The 23,039-nt window shown below is 33.8% G+C and overlaps 1 protein-coding gene across 2 annotated transcripts; it reads left to right on the top strand.

The window, feature by feature from the left end:
- The first annotated feature begins 3,185 nt into the window (after window positions 1-3,185).
- Window positions 3,186-20,927, top strand: LOC106059550 (uncharacterized). 2 transcript variants are annotated; one of them, XM_056039951.1, is made up of 7 exons: window positions 3,186-3,278; window positions 3,889-4,006; window positions 9,350-9,448; window positions 10,520-10,637; window positions 11,150-11,233; window positions 16,229-16,294; window positions 18,440-20,927. In XM_056039951.1, exons 3-7 carry the CDS (start codon window positions 9,350-9,352, stop codon window positions 19,324-19,326), a joined length of 1,254 nt encoding a protein of 417 aa, XP_055895926.1. In that variant the 5' UTR covers window positions 3,186-3,278; window positions 3,889-4,006; the 3' UTR covers window positions 19,327-20,927. The 2 variants fall into 2 exon arrangements, with proteins under 2 accessions (XP_055895926.1, XP_055895927.1); XM_056039952.1 differs by lacking the exons at window positions 3,186-3,278; window positions 3,889-4,006 and adding an exon at window positions 7,164-7,310.
- Window positions 20,928-23,039: the final 2,112 nt, after the last annotated feature.

Below are 23,039 nucleotides of genomic sequence, written 5' to 3'. Positions count from 1 at the left end.
AAAGTGTTTACAGTCTAGAGATAGAAGTTATTTGGTGTTTTTAAATGCTTAAAGAAAGGGAGCAAATACCATTGTGTGTTATGAAACTAAACATTCCTATGTCAACTTTATGAAAACATATTAACCGATTCCGTCTCCATCGTGAGAGGTTGCTGTGGTATATATATATATATATTATATATATATATATATATATATATGGTAACGTTATTTGTAATTAAGTGCTAGATGTGAAGATGTCTTGATGTTACCATGAGATTGTGTTGATCAGACAAGGCGTTTTTGATGTTATAATGTAGTGTAAACAATTGCTCAAATCATATCGTTATGCTGGCAGGGGCGTAACTAGGGATTTGAGGGCCCGGGGGGATTGACCTCTTTACATTTTGACATTCGACATATGACATGGGATAATGTACGCAAAAATATATACGCCCCAAATCCAATTGGTTCAGTATATCAGTAAACTTAACAAAAAGTAATCAAGACTCTTTTAATGAATAATACCTTTATTTATTAGTTAAATAATGCACAAGTGACAAATCTAAATTGATATCGCTTCACGTCGTGCATTCTGTGCAGCAAAGACATCTATAACATTAACTACATCGATACTTTCTAGTATTTGTGACTTCACTGACATTAAAGCCATGATAAGCCTTTCTTGTCTTGTGTCATTGTGCACCTGAGATAGCTTTTGATGAACTTGAGCTTTGAGAATGATCTCTCACATGAAGTAATGGAAGTGGCCTGAGTTAGCAGTATTCGGAGGAGGTTGCAAAGTTTGAGCACACGTAATTACCATATGAAGCCTGTTTCCTCAATATGTCTATTGGTGGTTGTATTACTGGTTTGTTGATGAAAAGTGCTCGTGCATCAATGACATCATTGAAAAAGCGATTTGCCATTTATTTCATCATACAAACAGGAAAAGTAGCACAGCTTGTCATAAGCAGGTCTTCATCTAACAGGTGTCTTGGTTCAAGAAGAAACCCAAAGGTATCCATTTTCTTTCCAGCCTTTGAAATCTGCTCTTCATCTCCATATGAAATCTGTCCAGCACTTCTGTCGCAACACGTTTGAATTGCAGTTCTATTGACAGTCCTACATTAGAACTCAACTTCCCATCAAGTCTTTTCTTTCTTCTGGTTGTTTTGATTACAGGGAATCCATAGTATTCACTACCTTCTTTTGCTTTTTCGATGGATTGGTTTTTTGTCAGTCTCTCATCATTTTGCAGAAAGCATGAAAGGGTACTAATTTCTTTAGCAGCTTCCCGTATATGCAGTCCAGACTTTTGTAGTTTCTTCTGAACTATATTAATTGGGCGCAAGAGCTTTGACCAGAATTCAAGATAGGCAAAAAATTCTTAATTTTCCACTGCATGAAGAAGATTCTGTGCTAATATTATATGGTATTACGTCATTGTTGGTTGTTTATGTTTTGTGCGCAAGCAAAAGGATTCAGAGAATACAAAAGTGGGAAAGATCCATATCTCGTTATGCTCGAGTATAGAAATACTCCGATAAGTGGACTGCCGTATTCACCATCACAACTGCTGACGAGTAGAAGACTCAGGGAATCATTCCAACTGATCCCAAACTATTGAAACCATCGGTAGCTGAAAATGCAGAGACATTACTCAACGAACGACAGATGAAAAGCAAAGGGAAATACAATGCAAAAGCAAGACTACCTAAAGATTATTCTGTAGGAGAGTTCGTCTAGGTCAAACATGGCAGAAAGCAGTTGTCATAAAAAAAACATTCAGCACCCAGATCTTACATCATCATCATTTGAATTTATTCAAATCTCCTGAAGAATAGACGAAATTCAAATTTTGGGGTGCCTATAAATAAAAAGTGGCATTGCGAGCTTTCATTTGATAAAAATTTATTGCAAAGACGAAAGTAGGCCTATATTCTAATTCAAAAAAAATGATTTTGACATTATGCTCATCCCTACCCAGACTAGGCCCCGCGCGATCCGTTTCGCATAGGGCCCCGCAAAAGCTAGGGCGGCCCTGCTAATAGATATCACTTTTAAGAACTTTAAAAGGAAGGATGTGATAATAACTTCAAACGGAATGATGTGCTAATATTATATGATATTACGTCATTGTTTGTTGTTTATGTTTTGTGCGAAAGCAAAAGGATTAGATGGAAATAAAAAGAGAGTTTCCATTGGATTGAGGAAAGATGAATAAAGGGGTAATAACTCGAGTGTGAAGTTTAATTCTGAAATTATAGACGCCAAAACGAATAATGGACTATTCTAGCATTATTAAGAATAACTTTTGGATCTGTTATATTCGATTCTGTAAATTTTGATTCCAGGTTAATTAGTGTAGCCATAAAATACTCGACATTTAGATCTATTATTAGTAAAGGTAACAAGATACCTGGAATTCGCTGTATATCATGCAGTTTTATTCGTGGCAACAAAGTTTAAAATGTAAAACTAACTTTAAAAAAAACTTTGATCTCTGTGGGAAAAAAAATTTTTAAAATGTCAACAAAGTCAACGTACTGATAGACCTAGATTTAGGTTTAGTCTTTGTGATAAATTTAATCCATAAATGTTGAAAAAAAAAGACACCCGTTGACACTATTTGTCAATCAATTATATTAATTTATGTATTTACAATAAATTTCGGACACCCATTTGGCCCCCCCCAGGTTGGGGCCCGGGGGGATTTAAAAATTCTCCCCCATCCCCCCCCCCCTTAGTTACGTCACTGTATGCTGGAGATTCAAATACAACTATTAATTCAAACAATAAAGATCCTTCAACAATAAATACAAAGCTTTAATTCTGGAAATTGAAATGACTTGAATAAACTATACGCACTGTACACTACAATAAAACAAGTGAACTCTCTTCGTTCAAGCTCGCTCCTTTTGTGGAGAGCGTGCTTGTTCCAAGAACCCGTCGACCATTAACCTTGATGTTGCTTTGGAGATGCTTGCAGAAAACTAAAAATAAACATAGTACAACAGCTGCTTTATGCTACGTGACATATTGACATATTCATTCAGACCTATGTTTCGCTACAGTGTAGTGTTATGTTGATTTATTTCTACTTTTTCTTCTAATCAGTAGGATTCACTGTAGGCCCCCCATATATTTTGATTTTTGGCTTATCCGGTGGATTTTTTAAAAAAGGATTTTTTTCTTAGATGAGATCTTACTTAAATCTGGCAGACATTGCTTCAAAACAACACTGTTTGGAAGAAATTGAGAAATCATTACAAAAACTTATTGCTGATATACAAGTGGTAAGTAAATGAAAATAAATTCTACTATCGCACAGTTATATTGCAATTCTAGTTCTTCTTTACGGGGGTAAATGACTGGGCTTATATTATTTCTACCTTGATGATCAATACCTCATCACTAAAGTTAAGAATTTGGCATTGATCTTTTTTTGGCAGAGATTTTCCATGATGAGTTTAATAGATCTCTCTGATAGAAGAGCTTTTTCGTGATGTTGTTTTTTACAAAGGCTGCCTTCTTGCTTTAGTCCTCACGTATTTAAGAGAATTAGTATACATACGAAACAGAAAATCTGTACATTTATTTATCTGCAAAATTGTTGTCTGGTCATGTGGTGTGTACTCCAAACTGTCGTCACAATGGTCGCGACACAATTCTCACAGGCTTTGATCCCCAGGCGCCCTGCAGGAGGTTTGGAAGGGACGCAATAGTCGACTCTAATTATCAATGGAATATTTTTTATTTAAATGTCTTTAAAATATGGATGTATGGTATAATGACATTATATAATTGCTTCTGTAATAATGTATGTAATTGTGTTATTATTTAGGTCTTTGTTATTTTACATTTTCTTCCATCCTATTCTTAAGTTTCAAACTTTTACCAAAATAGGCTAAGAAGAAAGGTGAATTATGGCTTCAGAATCGGGACCCATTGGCATGCACAAAAATAAAAGAGTTTCTAGGTGTCAGCACCAACGAAATATTGCAAACGTGTTTGACTCTTGGAAGTAAGATAAATATTATATACCTACTTAGAGTCATACATCTATAGAGAGTCATATATTTACATTGATTCATACATTTACATAGAGTCATACAATTACATAGATTTACACATGACCATAAAGCTATACATTTAAATAGTCATACATTTACATACATTTATATATTCTCATAAAGTCACATATCTACATTGATTCATACATTTACATTGATGATACATTTACATAGTCATACATTTAAATAAAGGTATAAATTTACATAAACATTTATACATTTACATGCCATACCTTTACCTATTCATTCACATACCTGCCCAGTGTTCAGCCGACAAAAGTGGTCATCATCGAACTACGATGGATGAACTATATACATTTAGATATATATATTGTTATAAACCTGGTGGTGGCATAGAGAGGGGTAGTGGTGTGTGTGTAGTCAGACGACGCAAATCGCCCCAGGCCAGCGCTAGACGAGCGGTCAACCGTGACGAGTTACGACTGTCAGCCGAGTCGAGTGTCAACAGGACAGTTCGGGAAGGATCGCCGACGTGAACAGAGCTTAGGAGCGTCACGAGAGTTATAGTCATCTGACCACCTAGAAACGTCGAGGGGCGTTCGGTCCGGTTCTAGAAGGCCAGTAGGGACCCTATATAAGAGCGGAGGTGACGCAGTCAAGACGGTTCAGAAAGCGGGTTCACGACAGGAGTTCAGAACACGGTCGACTACAGCACAGTTCAACGGTGTGGTTCTGTACGGAGCATTACGACGGTTCAGTGCGGAGTACTGTCAAGTACAGTTGAGACGAACGGCGTCTTGATCTTGGTCTGTGATCGAGTCCGACACAACGAGCCCAAGTGTGTGAAGTCAGTCCTGAACTGTTGAACTCAGTGCAAGCCCAGAACGAGACGAAGAGGCCAGTGCAAGAGTCGATACTGCGGAACAGTGTTATTGGAGAGATATTTGTTATCGCAGAGCTATTTGTACTGTTCTACGTGCTGCCAATTGTACAGTATTGGCTGTTATTTATGGACATTAAACCTTTACGTTATTTTGGAGCCCTGACTTGTCAAGTTCTTTAAGTTGGTGGTGTATGGTGCAGTTTGCAGAGAGCCTGGATAGTGAGATTCGTAACAATATATATTGGCCTCCTTCAGTCGTAGAACGACTATGGTTCATCTTAGAGCACAATTCCTCATGTGGCTGTGGAGCCCTATTTTGGAGAGACACTCCCGTCCACAAATATCGCAGGTTAAGATGGCTTTTGCTTCGGTGGTAGAGGAGCTGGCCATTTTTCGTATTGTCTGTTTTTCTTCCTGAGCTGAGACCTATGTACTTTCACTGTCCATAGCTTTCTTGGTCACTGTCTCTCTCCATCTGGTGCGGTCTAGAGTGCTATGTTTTCCCAATTGTCAGTATTGATTTTCACTGATTTGAGGTCCCGTTTTATTACATCTATGTAACGGAAGTAGGTGGTCCATGATTCAGTGCCATACAGCAGTGTACTCATAACGCATGTCTTGTAGACTTCCATTTTGGTCACCGTAGTTAGATTCTGGTTTTCCCAAACTTTTGGCCTGAGTCTAGCGAAGGTCGAGGCAGCCTACCATATGCTTTTTTTTTATCTCCTCTTCTAGAGACAGGTCATCTTGAATTGTGGATCTTAAATAGCAGAATTCGTTTACGGCGTCCAGCTTGTTATCGTCTATATATATATATATATATAGGAACCTTGGTCCTGTATAAGACGATATATTAAATTCCAATGCAAATACTGATTATATATTACTACATAAGGGCAGTCTAAACTAAGATTACGAACAAAAACTATCCTCCTTTAGTGTTAGCATAAAATTCTAGTCATTGCTTTACCGTGCTTACATCTGCAGTATTTAAAGTGTCAATACCACTGATTGGTTTTGCAATCTGATCAGTATAAAACTGAAATTAATTTCATAAAATCCAAAATATTGCCAATAAAGTCATTAGCAAAAAACAAATTATACTAATTTAGACATCTGTTTGATAAAAACATTTATATCTAAGATGAAAAGATGTCAGATAAAACATCGCCTGGGTCATTGTCAGGACTTATTTAATTTTTTATTATTAAATTGTCTTGGTATTAAAAATGTCATTTGGATTGCAATGAGCGTTTGTGTTATACTTAATTTCTTATTTCTTATTACTTAATAAATATATCAGTCCCAATGTTCAGCCTAACAGTCACACCATACACACCGAGTTGTACATAAACTAATAAACGATGTGTATGAGGATTTATAATTAAACTATAAATTTAATCCAATGAGATTTATACAATGAAATGACATATGACTAATAGGAATGAAAAGATATGACTACAAGTACATATTGCATAAAACAGTTTAATTAAATACTTTTATGTATTTCAAACAAAAATAACCACCTTAGAGTATGATTTCCAATCGTATTGACCTCAACAATATTTCATTTCAAGACAAAGATTCTATAAAATGATCAGTTCACTTCATATAAAAATGTTCATGGTAACATATGTATCTTCTAGATCAACATCTACAACAGTAAACTCTGGTTTACCTCACGGAACTGTCTTAAGTGGCCCTGAATGCACGGTGCTAAATTTCCGGTACCTATATTTCTAGTGCATAAATTTCCATACACTGAAATTAGTATCCTCAGTGTTAGACTCACGAGTTTTAATGCGGAAAAAATGTTAAGCTACGTGACCGCTTTAAAAAAAAAAAGGCTTTGGGTCCCTAAGAAGAGTTAGGGTAGTTTGAGCTAAGGGAGGACACGCCCATGATACTTTTTATACGGATCTAAGGGCCTTTAGATGCTGCTCTGTCATTACCATAAATTACCAAAAATAAGCATTATCACAATATGGGGTTTTCCATTAGCTTTGACCCCCACATCCCCTTTAGTTGTCGACCCTCTGGGCATTAGCCCACATGACCAAAATAACTAGCCCGCCTTTGATTGTGCACATTTTTCTAGCTAGCCATCCGCTGAACTAAACCTATGCGTTGGTCGGTGATGGTGAAACCAATCTAGCTGGAGTATGTCAGTGTCACTTCCTGATTAGATAACAAATTCAAGTTTTGAGAACGAAACTTGACAAACCAGAAATTCCTCTCAGATATCGAAAGAGTTTAAACTAACACATACTTGACAAAGTAACATTATCAGGAGTTGTTGACTACTTTGTGCTGCAATCCATATTGCATCGATCAATTTTATATAATTTAAGGTTTAGACCTTTTTATTCAATAATCTAGAAATCTAGCCTAGCGATCTATCGGATGAAAAGGTAACAGAAACTTAACAAATAACTTGACTGTTAGTTCTACGCCATTATTATTATAGCTTTTATATAGCGCTACTTTCATGCTTATAGCATGCTCAGAGCGCTTTTGGTCCAATCTCTTTTGTGGACCGGTGTGTGTGTGTGGGGGGTATCTAGGAGTTGGTTTTCCGTGGTGCCTTTAGGCGCTCAGTAAACACAACTCTGCCCGAGCCCCCTACTAGGTAGCCAAGCCAAGCCAAGTTCAAGCGCACTTGGCCTCTCGACCACGCTTCCCAAATTCTAACTATTCTTATCAGTCACTGATAGGGAACACGTTCAGGGTATCGAACTATTTCTGCACGCTTCTGTTCTGTGTGTCTTGACTCGTTCATAAATTTCGTTCGTCGCTCATTTCCTCAAGTAAACAACGACGCACGGGGCTAATTTGCTTTTTAATTCATTCGCTAATAATAAATATTTTTTATCTAGCTGTTACACCGTTTATTTACCTAGATTCAATTAAAAACTCGAAATGTAACTTTTGACAGATGGTTTTGAACCCGAGGCCTCTAGTGTCATGTCGCTCATGGCATTTTAATAGTAGCAATCCTAATTCTAATAAAAATTAGTAAATGCAATATTTTCAATTGTACTCAGGTTGTAAAAAGCGAAAAAAAAAATGTCTGTTGAACTTCGGACCAGTGGACTATTGTGTACTCGTGTGGACCAGTTGCGTCAGTAGGGGAGAGCGGGGGGAGCAATCCGCACCGGGAGACACCCGTTAGGGTGGATAACACCCAAGTGGAAAAAAAATGCACTTTTGCAATAACTGACAATTTTTTTAAAAAGTAAGTGTCATTGGCTAAATGTCGGAACCTGTTACTCACAATTAATAAATATATCTATATACATTTTTTTTTATAGATTTTGGTTAAACATATTTTAATTGTTTAATGAAATTCTTTTAAAAATGTCCAAATCGTTACATCATACTTTATTTCACAAGTAAGGCGTAAACCTTACTGTATACGATCACTGTTTGAGTTTGGAAAAAATGTTGGTTTTTTTTCCAAAGCAATTTTATCTAATCTATCAAAACAATAGGTATATGTATAGATGTGTATAACGTTGACTTCATTTATGTGGTCATTCTTCTTTTTGAGAAAATGCTTCTTGTATAACATTTTTTGATACCGCATTGGGTGACACCCACCGTTGTGACGCCACTGGTGTGTACTGGTGTAATGTGTGTGAGTGCCCTAGATAAGACGGTTTTGAAACATACATACTTTGAACGTTTGAATCTAATTGCAGTACACATATACAAATGAGTTGTTAGTTTCCATAATATATAGTTCTTGATCTATAAAGGTAATCTATAAAGTGTGGTTTTATTAAAAGTAAACTAGTTTATTATTTGTAAACGCCCATATTAACTAGCTCTGTATGTTTCTCACACAATCGTCATCAATTTTGCATACAAGCTCGTGTTCCATGACAACACATGAATCAAGAAAAATCAAACATTTAATTAATGTTATCTTTCTATAGACCACTTTCGGGGGCCCTAAAAGTGCATTTCGTGGCACATACTTCGTAACGTTAGGTAGGTCAATATAATGGGTAGTTCAATGTAATTCATACGGTTTGCATATCTTAAGTTAATACAAAAGGATTCACATGAAGATGTGTAAAAGTATTTTACTATTTTTAACAACATACAGAATATGGCGAAGTCAAAATTTCAATAGCAGTTTTAATTTTTGAGATGTTAATGTAACCAATAGACGAACAGACCGGACAGGCTACTGAGAATTAATTATAAATAATTATACATTTACTAGATGGAACCCTTGCTTTTTCCAAGTTGAAATAGTTTGTTCATTTTTTTTTTTTTAACAGGAACGGAATCCTTTTCTTTCCCCAAAGGGAATTCCCTCTCCCCCCAAAAAAGGTTTTTTTTTGACAGAATATTAATTTTCTAACTTCAATATCAGTAATTAAGATCATGCATTAATTTTGAGTTATCTTATCTAAACTCACTGATTTTATATTTCATTTAGATGAGTTCTTACTTAACTCTGGCAGACATTGCTTCAAAACTACACAGTCTGGAAGATATCGAGAAATCATTACAAAAACTTATTGCTGAAATACAAGCGGTAAGTAAATCAAAAGAATGAAAACTCTTATTGTCTGTAGTGTAACTTTTTTTTAAAACAGATTTGGATTCTCTCGTTATTTTTTTACTAGATCAATAAAAATATATATATATATATTATAGGCCTATAGCCCGTACATATATATGATAACGGTACCATACATTTGTGACACAAACAAACAAAAAAAAACAAATTAAAAAATAAAGATTAATTCATTCTCATTATTTATTTTTTATAGCCTTTTAAATATTTTTTTTTATTACATAATATAGATCCAGAGTTTTCATACCATTAGCGAATGACTAGATCTATCACGAACTATTAGGCCTACATGATACTACCGACACCGTCTAGCCGGTAGTGACCTTGTGACCTGATTACCGTAGCGATAGACGGCGCGGTGCTGCCACTTGCGTAACATTCTTCAAAAGGGTCCTTCGATGTAAAGTTTTACCATAAATTAAGATATTATTTTTTTTTATCAATGCCTAATAAATTAAGATATTTTTTTTTTACTTTTTCTCATTTGGTTTAACATATTCTGCCTGGCAGAGTTGGACAAGATTCATATGTCTTTCTACCATTCTATCTATCTATCTATCTATCTATCGATCTATCTATATCTATATCTATCTATCTATCTATATTAAATATATATATATATATATATAATATTTATTGTCCATACGGAAATTTGTCTTACAATTTGTGCATTACTCCAAACAAAAAACATTATAACTATAAGAAACCAAAGTGTACATTCACACCAGACTCACTCATAATTTACATGTGACAAAGTTTATACCAGATTGTTCTTATTTAATGATTTGATTGCCAGGGGAACAAAAGAGGGTTTCTGTCTGTTTGTCTGTCTGTTTGTCTGCCTTAAATCTATATATTCCTTTAGGTGCCCAAGATTCAAAACACGACAGCAAATTGATCCCCAATTGTGACAGCGTTAATCAATTAATTTGGTAAAGAAAATGTTTTTATCCATGCAATAGTTGTTATCAATTTTTATTGTTTTTATTTTTTTTATCATGATGTTGTGTTTTAAATTTCACTCTGTAGGCCAAGAAGATAGGTGAAACGTGGCTTCAGACTCGAGATGAATCTACATATACAGAAATAAAAGAGTTTCTAGTTGGTCGCACTAGCGAAATATTGCAAACATGTTTTTCTGTTGGAAGTAAGCTAATTGATATATATTTACACAGAAACGCCAGCATATTGATTTAAATTTACACACTTCGGGTACACAAATTGCGATGGGCCAGCTTTCATTCCTTGCCCCCCTCAAACCCATGCCGTCGTTCAGGAGGTTACGGTTAAAATATAATAAGCTTCATTTCAATTAAACTTCTTTCAGATCTATAATCGATGTAGACAATAGAATACATATTATTATCTTTTGCTTGCTTTGCCTGTGTCCCATAAGGTTGTTTTAACAGTCCAAGTGTCTTTAAACATATAAAACATTTATCAACTGTTTCAGAATGGCATTAGTGTATTAATTACTTTTCTGTACTTTATCACTCACAAAATCCAATTCACGATTGAATAGAATTTGCTAGACGGATAAATAAATAAAACCTGTAATAAAATTAGTATTACATTAAAAAATAAAGTCAATATTTTCATTCAAGTTCAAGTTTGTTCGTTGTTGTTTTTTTTTTATGCACGATTTTTTTCCCATTCAAGGTCAAAGCATAAATCAATCATCTGAAACTACAACACTTCAAACTGTGGAAGATGGTGAGTCTGCAACTGTCTCCGCTTATGAAGGTAAAGTAGATATATCTGAAAAGGTATCTGTAATGTATATATTAAACTGTGGTACGCGCACTGGGCTGTCGGCCGGTGGTCTCGATGGTTAACGCCGGGAACCCTGCCCGCTGCCATCCACAGTCGTGCATTTTTTAAAGATATATAGTACAAAACAAGATCACAAACACGGCACCCGTCGGATCTCTATAGGATCTACCTATTTGCAAGGAATATTCAAGACGGGATTTTGCTTTGATTGTCAAAGGTATTATGTTTTAAAGATTCATTTGGCGTTGGAAAAAAAAAATTTTCTGTAAAATATTGTACATGTTTCGGATATTCCTTCTAGGTTAAAGATAATATAAATCGTAAATATAAATCAAACCTCCCTCTGAACGACGGGTATGGCAGCGAGCAGCTATGAACCTGGGACCGTTGAAATAATCAGGCCAGTCCGCTAAGCGCACAACAAGCCATTACTGTTAACTAAATAAATAACTAATAAGTAATTATTGATAAAAAGATAAGATTACACATTTCGGCATGACAACTACCGAATATGTTCATATGTCAGACGAGCGACTTTAGATAATCTTTTGGCATCGTTTTGTAATTTAAAAAATATAAAAGAACAGGTTTCGAGCTTGTACTTTGACAACGTCTGTTCGAATTCCCAGCGCAGTTACCAAAAACGCTATAGACATTTTCATTTAAATGGAACTAGGATAAGGATGTAGATCTACCTAAACTAAACTTCTGATTTAGCACTCTTAATATATATATATATATATATATATATATATATATATATATATATATATATATATATATATATATATATATATATATATATATATATATACTAGCCTGACATTACCCGCGGCCTGCGGGTCTAAGTTTGTGTTTACAAATTTAGTGGATTGGATTTAGATGTATGTTAAACTTAGCTAATGATCCTTTCAAGTTTTTTTCTCTTTCGCTACGAAAATAAAATTAGGTTTACGAAAATAGGTTTACATACATTCATACATTCATATCTATTAAAAACGAAAAGAGCGATAGCTTTGTTAAATGAATGGGATTATTAAGTGAACAATTAAACGAAATAATTTTTAGTACGCGATTCATGAATGAATATAGATCTAGGCCTATCTCAACCCGGCTTCGCAGCTTTCGTAAACGAATGCAGTCTATTAAAAATGCTTTAGAAAACCAAATTTGAATGTTTATTTGATCAAAATAGGAAATGAATGGACTATAATTAGTAGTATAGTATAAAACTATATGTACTAAGAGAAGTTTTATCATCTTAGAGTTGAATTAGAGTTTTAGATCTAGGGATGGGATTATAAAGTAAACAATTAAACGAATTAATTTTTAGTAAGCGATTCATTACGGTATTGTCTAATGAAAGAATGTTTGTCAGGAAATCTGCAGTCGCAGATATAACGAACTAATTAATTCAAAAAATGCTTTTGAAACACAAAATTGAAGGTTAATTTTATTATATTATAAAATCAATGGATCTTCTGTTGTATTTTCATGTGTCAAAGTAAAAAACTATCTGCGCAAAGTGTATTTCTAAAAATTAGATCTAGGTCTAAATCCTTTCGATCTTTTCTATGTCAACATTGTAGACATGGCCTAGATCCATAAAATACTATAGCTGTATTAGAATTGGACAACTTTTTTTTTAGGGTCTTAAGTTTATTTTAGGGCTACAATACATACACTAAGGTCTAAGTTGGTACCTAAGAAACATTCCTGCCAAGTTTTATCAAGATTGGTCAAGCGGTTTTGATGTCTATAAGTAACATACATACATACACCTCACATTCTACTTTATAGTATATATATATATATATATATATATATATATATATATATATAGAGAGAGAGAGAGAGAGAGAGAGAGAGAGAGAGGGGGGGGGGGGAGATAGAGAGAGAGAGAGAGGGAGAAAGAGAGAATAGAGAGAGAGAGAGAGAGTGAGAGAGAGAGAAAGAGAGAGAAAGAGAGAGAAAGAGAGAGAGAGAGAGAATCTCAGATAAATCAAATACCGTTAATTAAATTGTTGGGATGATCTAGTATAAAAATCATATCTACCTTATGGAGAGATTTTCATAACATACTTTGGTGTTAGGAAGTTGTTTTCCTTAAAAATCCGGAACATAATATTACGATAAAATTAGATTTTGTAACGTTTAAGCTATAATATTAAATGTAGTGTAAGATAGAAGTGCGATTTTAAATAAATAAAGTTAAAATGTTTTTCATAAAAAATCCAGAACAGCCAATTTTTTAAATGAGAAGAAGATTATTTGTTTTATTTAATAGAAAAGGGATTTCAAACAGTTATTTGGCGTTTGTAGAGTTTTCTAATTGAATTCGGAACAATTTTGGCGACGATTTGTAAGATTATTAATGTTATATAGGTCGATTTCTTTTTCGAAACAAAATTCTTTACCGTTTAAAAAACTTTTGCTATGTTTCAGTAAGAAAATTTAATGTAAAATAAGTCTAACAAACCTAATATCGGCCACTAAAAGGGATTTTCAATAATCGTTTCTAGTAAACTACTTTCTTATTTTACAATCCTGAAGAACCTATTGTCGATATTTTTGAAAAAAAAGTCATTTGACATATATTTGTTTTAAGTTGAAAATACGGAACGATTTGATATTAATAATTAAACTATAGTGACGTATTGTTAAAGAATATAAGTGTAATGTAAGTCAATGGTGTGATTTCAAACAATCATTTCACATAGTTTATTTTTTATATAACAATTTCAGGAACAACTTTATAGTTAATGAAATATAAGCCCGTATAGAGATTTTCATTTAGCATTTATAGGCTATTTACATTAAAAAAAACAGAACAACATATGATTGATCAAGTGTTTTCAACGTTTAAGCCATGATATAAATATAATATAAATTAGAAGAGCAAACAGACACTCGTTGACATTCATATGTTTTCACAAACCCACCAGGAACAATCTATTATAGATACTTAAAACTATAGAGGTTTGGGAAGGAACATCAAAGGTTTAATCAGATTTTCAATGGCTTATAGTGCTGTTGTAAATTTTTAAATTTAAACGTGACGGACAGACCGATCAACAGACAAAACGCACAAAATTAAGCCGCTTTTATCCTGATGGGGCACTAAACAAAAAATAAATAAAATCTGATTTTTTTTTTTTTTTAAATTAAGGAATTAGTTTAGCGCCATATCACTCCGCGGCGTTACGCTACTGCACGAAAGTCGCTGCATAAAAAGTCCGTTTTAAAAAATGTGCGTAATATTTACATATAAAGTGCATTCTTAGCCTTTATAAACATACATAAATGTTTTCTTTTAATTTTAGCAGCTAGGTGATCAGAAAAAATACCTATAACTAATATTTATCTTTGTTGTGAACATTTCTAGTACATTTATAAATGTATTCGCCTTAATGATACTTAAAATACACAAATGATTGTCTTTCTTTGTTAACTTATTAGAACATTGCCTCCCTTACATTTACGGAATTGTTTTAGAATAGGTGCATTTTTATGAAAAAAATCGCTTGCATAATTCATTTTATAAATTAAACGGTTTGCTTTTTAGAAAACCATAAGTAACCGTTGCACCTAAACTTTTCAAGCCACATCGCATGGTGAAATAATATTTTTCGTATCTCTTCTAGTTTTCGAGATCTGAGTGTGACAGACGGACATTTTGCACAAACCTAATAGCGGCTTTTTCCCTTTACGGGGGTCGCTAAAAAGAGAATTATGTTTAAATTTTCTACGGCCGTCCTAGTGTTAAAATTAATAATATATATAATATTTCCACTTAGATCTGCTATTATTCATGTACACGTTATTCAAGTTTTGAGTATACTTAATATTGATTCGGGTATTTTACACTGACAAAGTGCCAGTTAAAAGAGTAACAAATAAAACTAAAACTAATAAAAACTACTTATTTTATTCATGACAAACCAATTACAAATACTAAAAACTCAAAATATCTAGGTGTAATAATATATAAAAATATATGGTAAAGTATCATATTGAAGAAAACGATAAACTAAAATGTTATTTAACATTGGTTAGGCCAATATTAGAATATGCATCATCTTTGTGGGATCCGTCAAGGCAAGAAAACATAAAGTAACTAGAATAAATACAAAATAGAGCAGTGAGTTTCATAACAAACGAATATTCTCATTTGACTAGAGTAACACCATTAGTAAAAATCTTTAAACTTAGAGACACTTCAGGACAAAAGAATAAAAAGTAAAGCAGCAATAGTGCATAAAACAATAAAACAGAATTTACAAATCAAAACAAAGCCTAATAAAATACTCTAAAATGCACAAAGATAGAGTCACATTTCTTTTTCCATATGATATGACAAATTCGTACAAGTGCTCATTCTTCCCTAGTGTCATTATAGAATGAAATGGGTTGCCTGAGCCAGCCAAGAAAACCAACAACTAGCAGAGTTTGAGTCATTGATTAACATGCATGACGCACATGAAGTGCGTAGGACGTAATTACCTTCTTTTTTTTTTTTTGAAGTAACGTCTTAAATTTATAAGATAAGAATTACATATTATTGCATATACATCTATATTCTTTTAAATATTAGAATGAATTTAAAAAATAATTGAACTAGAATATGCGGAAGTAAATCCTGGCGATGAAGATTTATTAGCTTTTAGAAGTAAAATGCTATCATTAAATATAGTAGGAAATGTGCGAGTGGAACTTTCTTTGCACTGTCTTCACGATGTTACTGAGTTCAAACCCTGTCCGCCATAAAAATAAAAATAATTCATAATGTCAATTAGACCGCTAGTCTGTCCATGGTTAGGAGACGTATTATAAGATCCTTGCATTAAATGTATTTATTCTGATTCGTCACCACTTGGGATGTTTTTACAAGTTATTTAGTCACTAAAAATATCATACACTTAGATGTATTTACTATTTAAATTTTATTTATTTATTTTATTACAGACTTTCTTTGCATACAGACTTGTCAGTCCTATGCCCCATGTGTAGAAAACTGCACTCATATAATAGGTAAGTATCATTAGATTTTAGAATGTACGTTAATGATTAATATGAATTTAATTTTTCATTATTTAAATGTATACTTATTAAATAATTTCATACTTAAACAGTATTTTCATTACAAAGTGATTTCATTGAAAGCTTGCTAGGTAAAATTTATATAATTATAACAATATATAACTCAGTTTCAAATGCAGTCATTGGAATATTATTTTCAGGACTTTGGTCTAGTGTTGTGTTGTCCAAACTATTAATTGTACTTTTTGTTTCTCAAATTAACGTAACATTGGCGTGTGTAAATATATGTTTCTTGAGTTTTATACTTTAAAACTAATTTCAAAAAATGATTAGTGCTACGATGAACAAATTCTCGTGAATTTAAAAAACAAAACGTGTACAAATTGTATAAATCGTATGTACAGTAACTGACTAGTAATATTGTTGCTAAATAAATTACAGTGAATAAAATTCATTCTGACGTTCAAAGACTAATGAGTGATGACCAACGACCAATGACTGCAATAGGCAATATCTAGCTTTGAATATTTTTAGAGTCAGTTAATGACTTTTCTGGATCGATTCATAATATGTGACTTTTTTTCTCAAACCTTCTATTAAGTCCTGACTACTTGTTCAGTTAAATATCTTTTCAATGTTTTCTTGAAGTTTCTTTTCATAAATAATGTACACAAACACCATTCTTCGACCAACACTATTGACCCGTCTCTACAAGCCAACTGAAGCGCTGAAGAGTAACATCTAAAGCTGATAGTTTCAACGCTAAGGGGCCACCACACTCGTTACATCCACCAAACATCAACTCTTCAATACCTAACACCGCAAGGTAGCGAGGGTTTGAAAACAGAGTACTTCTCTTCTATATATTAATAAGGCTTGTCTTCGAGTCCGAAGATTAATAAGGAATGCAGTATTACCCGTGGCTACGCACCCCCAGCTATGACCTACATATTTTGCCACATCCATGGCAAGCTCTTCTATGTACAAAATAAATAAAACACTACAAATAGAAAAACGAAACCTAATTTCCACATTTCTTATTCAATACGCTAGAAAAAAATCGTACAAGTGCTACTTCTTTCCTAGGAAAACCTACGACTTTGCAGAGTTTAATTCAGTGATTGACATGCATGACTATATTGACACATGAAGGCATACGACGAAATTGTCTTCTTTTTTTTTTTTTTTTGAAGCAACGTCTGTGATATATAAGATAAGAATAAGATATATGAATTGGTTAACAAGAAGACCTCCATCTCTGAAATTCTCCTGGTATCCGCCTTTACCATTTTGTCAATAGGATCAGTTTCGCCGAGCAGGCCAGGTAGTTAAATTGGAGTTCTTTGAGAACGCTATCTTCATAATTATTTTCTTAGATGATGTTATCTCCATTGGGATTTCCCTCCATCTATAATACCAGGAAACCAAAACGAATACTTTCGAAAAGAGAAACAGCTACTGGTTAAAATAACAATTTAGAATACTAGGCAAAAAAAGTGTTGCTGTTTATTATCTTACTTATAAATTACAGACTTTGCATCTAAAAAAGAAGATATATACGACATATGATATGTTAGTCAATGACTTAAACTCTGCTAAGTCGTTGATTTTCCTGGCTTATTCAGGCAACTCATTCCATTCTCTAGTGGCAATAGGGAAGAAGGAGCACTTGCATGAATTTGTTCTAGCTTATAAAATAAGAAATGTACCTCTATCTTTGTGTCTGAGTATTTCATTAGGTTTTGTTTTTCTATTTGTAAGTTATATTTAAGTTTTTTATGTATTATAGCTACATTGCTTTTTATTCTTCTATCCTGAAGTGTCTCTAAGTTTAGTGATTTTACTAATGGTGTTATTCTTATCAAATTGGAATATTTGTTTGTTATAAATCTGACTGCTCTATTTTGTATTTGTTCTAGTTTCTTTGTTTTCTAGAGTTGAGGGGCCCGCCCCAAACAGAGGATGCGTATTCTAATATTCGCCTTTTTCATGTGTGCATATTTCATATAAGAAGCAATTATACATTTTGTTGTATTTAAAAGGAAATGTAAAATAATTGAAAATATATAACTAGAGCTTTATTTTCATCTAACTAGGGTTACTCTTTTTAAATAATGCTTGTAATAACCTCTACAGGTCAACATGAACAGGTTATAACAGAAGACAACGTTGTTGATGTACAGAAACACCTGGCAGACTGTACGAAGAATCCAGGTCATTCAAAGTTTATACCTGTTGACTCATTTAGTGTTGACCATCTACCTGAGCCTCGCCGTAACAGTTATTTACATGCCTACATTAAATCTTTGGCTAACCTGACTGTGAAAGTAAGTGTCACTCTGGCCAGTCCACAGCGACCGAAATTCTGGCCAGGAACAGACGTTCCATATTTTTTGTACGCCATGAGAGGAAGTCGACATCTGAGAACAGGGAGCGGCAGAGTGAGCAACGTGTCCCACCACATCGACATAACCTGTCCATGTCAGAATTGTTTCAGTTCCAATGATTGGAACTCTGAGTGGTGGGAAGTCGAAGTACTCACAGCAGCGAATCTTGTTTTTGACAATGTCGAGGCAAGTCACACAACCGTGAGATTGTTTTATGATAACGAAGACAGTCCCGATGTTACTTTGTGCGGTGATGCCAGGGTGGGTTGGATAAACATCAACAAAGACAAGTGTTTATTGAAATTTGTGACCTGTGATGATAGACTGGGGGGAAAAATTCAGGAAGCCCTAAAGCATTACGAATCCGTAGAAAAACTGTTATATGAAAACTATCGCGATATTTATTCGGGAGATCAAAGATTTATGTGGATAGTTTCCCACCCACACGGAGGTTCAAAACAAATCAGCCTTGGAACCTGGAAGTATAACTACAGTGTGGCAAGTGAATATAAGCTTATCTACACAACTTGCACATGCCCAGGAAGCAGTGGAGCTCCCATCAAAGGAGTAAGATATAGGCTGAATGTCCACAGTGGCTGTTTAAAGTCAGGTCTAAGTTACAGCTGTTTAACATGAGTCATTTTACTATGTTTGTATTCATGGGAACTTCATGCCACTAATTTGTTTTGAATTGTATTAAGTAGAAGATACTTTTTTTCGCTACATTGTTCATACTGTAATGAATCTCATTATCCAGGCTCTCTGCAAACTGCACCACACGACACCATCAACTCCAAATTAACCCTTTAGAGCAGCGGTTCTAAACTTTTATTATAATTACCTGACCCCTTTAATATTATTCCCTGCTAAGCGGCAACCCCGCAAATGTAAAATTATTTTCATTCATAGTCCTAACTAACTTTACTATTGCTAAAGTTTTGAATTAGTAATCGTATAGCATGATGTATTTTCATTGTTAGAAACTGATCATAGCCACATTGTTAGAAACTGATTATACCAAAGCTTTATGTAATTTTAATGTAATTATTAAATTAAACCATTTTAACTTATTATTAAAATGTTCCTGGAATTGTCCTGAAATTATAAAATATAAGAAAAAGTCATGAAAATCTCCTGAAATTATTAAAATCTTCTGAAAACTGATGCAAATCTACTTAAAACAGACAAAATTGTCATTTCAGGGTGTCGCCAATCCTACTCGCAATTAAAAAAAAAACGGTATGGTAAGCTTTCATTAAATAAAAATGTAATAGTAAGCCGAATTTTATTCAAAACAAGAAGTTCAAATACTTAATTTACTTTAATAGTCACTGGCATACAAATATAGATCTAAATTTATCTCGACCTCTTAAAAAAAAACATCAAAAGCGATATTTTGCTAGTCGATAGTAGGCCTAAATCTAAAAGGCAGATCTGAATGTTTATCGGCTTTTTGTTGGGAAAACTACTATCTACTGTATATGGCTCGTAAAGTTAATTTGACAGTGATTTTGTACTTAGTAAAGTATAAATAAAATGCAAAGACGAATTTATTTTCTAATACAAAGTCTTAATTTTCACTTATTATTCTTATCACAATCCAAATTAGGCCCCGCGCAATCAGTTTCGCATAGGGCCCCGCAATCTGTAGGACAGGCCCTGACGCCCCCAAAATCCAAAACGCACACGAGAACTCTAATATCGTTATACGTTCCCTCTCCGGCCCACACGAATTAAAGGTAAGTCCTACGTTGCAATCTTTTACTGTTTTTTTCGGCTCTTTAATTAAATCTATATGTTCTTATGTTGCTTTTCCACCTGCCGCAACCCACACACACAAACGCTGTCAAATTTTTGGCCCTTTTTATTGCAATGACAGCCCTCAATTATTTTTTAGCTTCCTCCAATTGATCAAACCCTCACCACACACTTTTTAGCTTTTTGAATTCTAGATCTAAATACTGCACTGTTGGTTAGTTTGACCTTTTTTTCTTTTGCATCTTTTAGTAATACTAACAACATACGACACCGCTAACATTTCTATAGGCCATCATTTTTTAGGTCTAGATGGAAGAGATGCTTTTTTCTGTAGGCCCTTATTGATTTCCCCATTCTCGTTCCCAACACTACATTTATTTCGGCATTGTGCCCTCTAAATAAAAGGAAGTATCAATTTTTAGTGTTTATTTGAAATATGTTGAATGTAGCAAAACGACAGTGCTACATAGTATCATTCCTTGCTCTCTCTCTCTCTCTCTCTCTCTCGGAAAAAGAAAGAAATAGATATCGATCTATCTTTTTGATGCTATTAGGATAAGTTTCAATTTTTAAATTTAGACTCGTATCTAAAGGCACATTTCCATTATGTCGACTTTGGGAAAAAGAAACAAAATATGATTAAAAATACAGGTCTTTTTTTTTTAGTATTTATATTTATGCTTTACATAAAGAATGCGGCCTTTTGTGGAAATGCCAAAAAAACAAGGTTTAATAGAAAGATTGCATATGTTTGCAAATTGCAGTGCTCAGGCTGCGAATCTGTAAAAAACCGCTTCTTACCAAGTACGTTTATTGATAAAAGAAATATGTGTACGAAATGTCATGCGAATTCTTTTACTAGTTCAAGAGATCTTTGATACATAAATCAGTCAGTCACGGTTATTTTAAAAATATAATATAGATTACTACTAATTAGATTTTATCTTAATAACATGCCTTGTTTATATTCACCATATCCATGCTGCTTATTCATATGACCATTTGAAAAGCATATCAGAGAAGAGAAAACAGTCCAAGTAAACTACATTGATACAAAATTGTTGCAACAGTCTATGCCAACAATCTGATGTGAGTGCTAAGGTTAAGCTAGCTTCTGTTTCACCACAACATAAATTCTTCTGACAGTCTTTTTAACATCACAAAGACTGTCCCATCTTCTACATTAGGTTTACTTCTGTGTTTAGACTTGATAGCTAACAGGCTAGGAAACAGTGTTTCACGGAGATATGTTACTGGAAGATTGCGAAACATGATCTTAGACAGAACGGGATATAACTGCTAACACTTGATCCAAAATGTGTAAAAGACAGTAAAGAAATAAATAAACTCGAAGATATCTCCGGAAAATCTGTAACTATGACTTTGACTATGACTTTGACTGTAACTATGACAGTCACTTTGACTGTCACTTTAAATATGACTGTCACTTTGACTGTAACTTTGACTGTAACTTTGACTGTGACTTTGACTGTTACTAACCAATACTGTGACTGTGACTATGACTGTGACCGCATTTGTGACTTTGACTGACTGTGACTATGATTGTCACTTTGACTGGGGCTTTGACTTTGACTTTAACTGTGAATTCGACTGTGACTTAGACTCTAAATTTGACTTTGACTTCGACTGTGACTTTGACTGTGACTTTGACTTTGATGCAGAACTGTGAATTTGGTTTTGACTGTTACTGATGAATACTGTGACTTTGAATGTGACTATGATTGTCAATTTGGCTGTGGCTTTGACTGTGACTATGACTTTAATTGTGAATTTGACTTTGAATTTGACTTTGACTTCAACTGTGATTTTGACGCAGAACTTGACTTTGACTGCGTCTGAATATGACTGTGAATTTGACTTCGACTCTGACTGTGACTTTTGATTTAGGCTGTGATTATGACTGTGACTGTAAAAGGACTTGTGATAAACGCAAATGGCATGTCTTGAAATTTCAAAAGTAACAGTAAATTTCGCCTGCAAAAACACAATTTCAATGTGTACTCCGTTTTTCATGTTCAGTTACATTTTCTTCATTTAAAAATAAGTGTTTTATTGGAATGAAAAGATCGGAATTTTTCGAACCAATTGAAGTATGCTGCATTTGATCCTTGAAGTGATAAATTTAACTCCTCCAGATCTGTCTAACCCTAACCAGAAATGCTATTTTTACTGTCATGGCTATAAAGTGTATCCAACTATGGTTTTCTTTTCAGATTAACTCTTTCTCTCCATAATTATTTTCCCAAGCTTCTAAGGAATTTCTTCATTTTACTTATTACTATCTCACTCCCCTGTTATGATTAAGTTTCAATAGCTTTGTTGTTTGTTATCAGAAAATGTTGTATTTGGTATAGAATTAAAGGAAAATGCATGCTCTTTTTATATAACGCAAAGTCAAGTTTATAAAATTAATTTTTAATTTAAGTTATCGAGGTCAAATCAACGATTAGGAGAAAAAGAGTTAAATAAAAAAAATCATTCTCGACCACAATCTCAGCACAATGTAAGACCATTGTTAGACACATCTAATATGTATACTGCAACGCATAAAATGGTTGAACTCATGTGTG

This window comes from Biomphalaria glabrata, chromosome 9 (assembly GCF_947242115.1).
Source record: "Biomphalaria glabrata chromosome 9, xgBioGlab47.1, whole genome shotgun sequence".
NCBI lineage: Eukaryota > Metazoa > Mollusca > Gastropoda > Planorbidae > Biomphalaria > Biomphalaria glabrata.
This window is presented reverse-complemented; position numbering and strand designations above follow the sequence as displayed.